Below are 5,411 nucleotides of genomic sequence, written 5' to 3'. Positions count from 1 at the left end.
TTCACATTCAAAAGCATCGATGTTTTAACTATAGAATAAGTGATACATTGATCGTATTGATTTCATTTATCAGGACTCAAAATAAATCACACATAAATACACTTATTTCTATTTTATTTATTTATTTTTAACGCTCATGAAAATAGCCTACTTATTCAGTCGAGTCTGTTTCTGTTTATTTGTAGCCACAGTAGCCTATACGTCAGATTAAGAATGAATGATAATATCTCTATTTTTATAAAGGTTCCCAAATAAAAACATTATTATATTTTTATGATAGGTAACTGTTGTATCCTGAATACTTATATAAGGAAGACGGACAGCGGGGTAGCATTTAGCAAAAAGCTTTACTTCATACTTGCATGAACAAACACAGAGCATAACAGGATGGCCAACTCTTCTTCAGCTATCTCTACACATCCCATTTTAACTACTGCACTGCTATTGCCACCTAGGGGAAAATTCTAATATAACAACAAAACTTTCCCCATATACCACATTCTTCTCCCCTTAAGCTCGTACAACATACACTTCTTAAGAATTTTTTTTTTTTTTTTTTTTTTAACACTCATAGTCCTTTAAATAACGGGGCTTGGATACAGGTCTCGACGACCTTCGTACCACGGCAGTCAAAGACTGTGACTGCGTTTGAGTAACTGGAGGTTGAATATCCAGCCCTGATGTTTTGGCCTGTTCCAAAACAGGCCTTGCCACACCCTCAGTGTCTGCTTCTGGAACCAAACAGCTTTCCTCCAGAATGGAACTCGCTGGCGCTGCAAAAGCTGCAGCTGCCGATTCAGACAACGGCTGGTTCCCTGGTTCCATAGGTTCCATGATTTCCGGTTCTACCAAATCCTTGTCTTCCGAACTTGCTAATATCTGGTCAACGTGCCTGCGCACAATGTTACCATCTCCTAGCATTACCTTATAGGAGACAGGACCTGTGATCTTGGCAATGAACCCAGGAATCCACTTAGGTCCATGACTAAAATTCTTCGTGATCACGGCGTCTCCTTCCTGGAAACTCCTCCCTAAACCTTGCTTGTCATGATGTTTCTTTTGAATACACTGCTTCCGTTCCACCTTCCTTCTGCAGTCCGGACGAATTAGGTCTAAGGTTGATCTCAACTTCCTGCCTTGTAACATTTCAGCAGGCGACAGCCCAGTGGTGGACTGTGGTGTAATGCGGTAACTAAACAGCACTCTTGACACTTTAGTGATCAGGCTTCCGGCACCCGCCGCCTTCATCATTGACTTAAATGTCTGGACTGTGCGTTCAGCACAACCATTGGAGGAACGTGATAAGGAGCAGAAGTAATGTGTTCGATTCCATTTTTCTGCATAAACTCTCTGAATTCGGCACTCACAAAACATGAGCCGTTATCGGACACAATTGTTTCTGGAAGTTCTTGATTGCTAAAACTCTTCCGGAGACACTCAATCGTAATGGCTGAAGTTGAGGTTGTTACAGGATAAACATCCATCCATTTGGAATGAGCGTCCATCAGGATCAAAAACAGGTGTCCCATGAATGGTCCCGCATAATCAATGTGTAACCTTTGCCATGGTTTGCTCGGCCAGTCCCAGGGATGAAGTGGTGCTGGAGCTGGCAAATTATGGTGTTCTTGGCATACAACACATCTTTTAACTACAGCTTCAATGTCGGCATCTAACTTGGGCCACCAGAAATAGCTTCGCGCTAATGCTTTCATTCTAGTGATGCCGATATGACTGTGATGAAGTTGATGTATCAAAGCATCCCGGCCTGGTGACGGCACCACTATGCGTGAACCCCACAGTACACACCCATCTTGCACACTTAACTCTGTTTGCCTAACAGCATACAGTTGAAAAGCTGGGTCCCGGTCTTGAGACGGCCAACCATGTTGGAGGAACTGCGCCACTCTGGAAAACACAGGATCTCGGCCGGTCCATCTCCTCATTGCAGCTGCCGAGACGAGGGTCACATTCTCCATCATCAGCACTCGTTCCTCCTGTCCTCTCTTGACAGCCTGTTGAGGTAAAGGGAGTCGACTCAACGCATCAGCATTGCTATGATGTTTCCCCGGTTTGTAAACAATCTCATACTCATATGCTCTCAAGGTTACTGCCCACCTCTGTATACGAGGGGAAGCCATTTGAGGCACAGCCTTCATCTCATTGAAGAGAGACAGTAACGGTTTATGATCAGTGCAAACCTTCGTCCATATAAATATTTATGAAAACGTTGAACGCCAAATATCACCGCCAGACCTTCTTTGTCCAGTTGGGAGTAATTTGCTTCAGCTGACGTTAGTGTCCTCGACATAAAACTGATCGGTCTCTCCTGGCCATTGGGCATGCGATGCGACAACACCACGCCCACTCCATAAGGAGACGCATCACAGGACAGGATCAGATCTTTTTGACTGTCATAATGCACTAACACATCCGATGACTGCATGAGTCGCTTAGACACCTCAATAGCGTTCTCTTGCTCTGCCTCCCATTTCCAAGTGGTTCCCTTCCTTAACAGTTCATGTAAAGGTGCCAACAAGGTTGACAGGTGGGGCAGGAACCTGTTGTAATAGTTCAGCAGACCCAGGTACGCTCTCAGTTCTGTGACATTGGTCGGTGCTGGTGCTTCTTGTATAGCCCGGACCTTATGTGGCAAAGGATGAAGTCCAGAAGCATCCACCTTATAACCCAGGAACTCTGCTTCCTGCTCCAGGAACACACATTTGTTACGCTTTAGGCGAAGACCAGCTTCCTGCAGCCGCGTTAACACCTGGTTCAGTGTTGTAAGGTGACATTGGTCACTCTGGCCCGTCAGCAAAATGTCGTCTAAATAGACAGCCACGTTCGGGATGCCGCCCACCAGACTCTCCATCAATCGTTGGAATATGGCTGTACTGGAGGAAACCCCAAATGGCAACCGGTTCACCTGGAACAAACCCTGATGCGTATTAATGGTGACATATGGCTTGGATGTCTCATCCAGTAGTACTTGCTGATACGCATGGCTCAGATCCAGTTTACTGAATTTTTCACCGCCTGACATCTTCTCAAACAAGTCCTCCAATCTCGGTATTGGATACTGTTCGAGCTTCGACACCTGGTTGACAGTGAGTTTGTAGTTTCCACAAATGCGCACCGAATTATCAGCTTTTAACACCGGCACAATCGGGGCTGCCCACTCTGGGAATTTCACTTGCTCAATAATTCCCTGGTTCATAAGTCTCTCTAACTCCATTTCCACCTTCTTCCTCATCGCATAGGGCACAGGCCTGGGTTTATAAAACTTAGGAGCCACGCCTTCTTTAACATAAATTTTCGCTGGTGGGCCTCTCCAAGTACCCAGTTCCTCCTTGAAAACCTCTTCATGCTGCCTTAGCACATACTGCAATGTCAATTCTGGCTGCTCCATCTTATTAATACGAACACAGTTCATTCCCAGCTCCTTTATCCATGCCCGGCCTAAAAAATTTGGTCCTGACCCCGCTACAACCACTACTGGTAGCTGTTTGACTTGGCCTTTGTACTTTACGACCACATCAGCCGCTCCTAATGTTGGTACTTTTTCACCCGTGTAGGTTTTCAAAGTCATTGAGCAGTCCTGCAACTCTCGGGCACCCCCTGCGGTCCATAACTTGGCATACTCAGCCTTTGACAAAATCGTCACACTACAACCAGTATCCACTTCAAATTCCACAATGTTCTTATTTATGTTAAGCTCTGCAGTAATGGGGTCTACTTTCATTAACTTTGGCTCTGTTAGACTATACATCGTAAATACATCTTCATCACTAGTGACATTCTCTGGAAATTCCCTTATGTGATGCGCCCACTGCTTTTTATCATTTCTGAAATTTCCTACAGACTGCTTGTTTTTTCCTCCCCCCTTAAAACTCTGGTCTGCAAAAGGTGAGGACTTGCACACTCTCTTCAAATGTCCCCTTTTCCCACAAGCATGGCACTTTTCATTGATAAAACGACAGTCTCTTGCCATATGTCCACCCCCACACCTGTAGCAGGTCAATGGGTTTGCCTTCCCTGACCCCCTCTGGTTTGACTCCACATTATGCACTGACATTTGTGATGCAGTTGTACTCACGGTGCCCTCCAATGTTTTCAGTTGCAAATCACGCACATCCCTATTTGCTGTCTCCATAGCCAACGCCACTTTCAAAGCTTTTTCAAATGTGAGCTCCGGCTCCGCCAACAATCTCCTCTGCATGCGATCATCCGCTATGCCACACACGACCCTGTCGCGTAGCATCTCCTTCAATTTATCGCCGTAGTTACAATGTTGAGCGAGCTCTCGTAGCACCGCCACATACTCTATCACAGTTTCATTCGCTGCTCTAGTCCTCGAATTGAACTTAAATCTTTGGACTATTTCACTTGGCTTCGGGTTATAATGTGACTGCAGCAGGTCAGTCAAATCCTTATATGACTTTTCACCAGGCTTTTTCGGGCTCAATAAGTTCCTCATTAAACTGTATGTCCGACTACCCACAGAACTTAACAATATTGCCCTCTTTTTTTCCTCATCCCCGATCCCATTGGCAACGAAAAAATGTCCCAACACTTCTACATATTCCTCCCATGTTTGGGTCTGACTGTCAAAAGCAGTAAGTGTTCCTACCATTGCCACCGCCATCTCAACGTCTTGATTAACGTTAGCTTCATCGTCATCCGACATCCACCTAATTCCAGCGTACTCGCACTCTCAAGCTTTCTATTGCTCTTTCTCTTCCGAGCTCACCAGGATCCCTTGTAAATAATCCCATCCTCGTTGCCAAATGTTGTATCCTGAATACTTATATAAGGAAGACGGACAGCGAGGTAGCATTTAGAAAAAAGCTTTACTTCATGCTTGCATGAACAAACACAGAGCATAACAGGATGGCCAACTCTTCTTCAGCTATCTCTACACATCCCATTTTAACTACTGCACTGCTATTGCCACCTAGGGGAAAATTCTAATATAACAACAAAACTTTCCCCATATACCACAGTAACGTGAGATAAACTCTCGAGACGAGGCTTGTGACAGATAATATAAGTTGCTAAATAATTACACGATTGTGATAGAGAATAAGAAGCTGACGTCTGATTTCTTCAAGCGGTCATATTTTACCATGTTTACTATGGTAACATGTCCCAGCCGGCATTTCAACGTTGAAACAACGTCAGGTACCATGGTTGAATCAACGTTGAATAACCTTTCGATTTTGCAAATTGGATCAATGTTGAAATCACGACGTTGATTCACCGTTGAAATCGTGACGTTGATGTACGGTTGAAATCACGACTCTGATTCACCGTTGAAATCCCGGCGTTGAATCAACGTTGAATAACCTTTCGATTTTGCAAATTGGATCAACGTTGAAATCACGACGCTGATTCACCGTTGAAATCCCAACGTT

The 5,411-nt window shown here is 44.6% G+C and overlaps 1 protein-coding gene across 1 annotated transcript; it reads right to left on the bottom strand.

Moving 5' to 3' along the window:
• Window positions 1-561: 561 nt before the first annotated feature.
• Window positions 562-4,633, bottom strand: LOC127948390 (uncharacterized protein K02A2.6-like). The gene is given in 3 exon segments (XM_052544827.1): window positions 562-1,298; window positions 1,301-2,194; window positions 2,197-4,633. Coding segments are annotated over 3 exon segments (4,065 nt in total). The 5' UTR covers window positions 4,631-4,633.
• Window positions 4,634-5,411: the final 778 nt, after the last annotated feature.

The sequence above is a fragment of the Carassius gibelio genome, chromosome B1 (genome assembly GCF_023724105.1).
Source record: "Carassius gibelio isolate Cgi1373 ecotype wild population from Czech Republic chromosome B1, carGib1.2-hapl.c, whole genome shotgun sequence".
Lineage (NCBI taxonomy): Eukaryota > Metazoa > Chordata > Actinopteri > Cypriniformes > Cyprinidae > Carassius > Carassius gibelio.
Note: the sequence above shows the minus strand (reverse complement) of the source record. Positions and strands in the feature narration are given on the sequence as shown.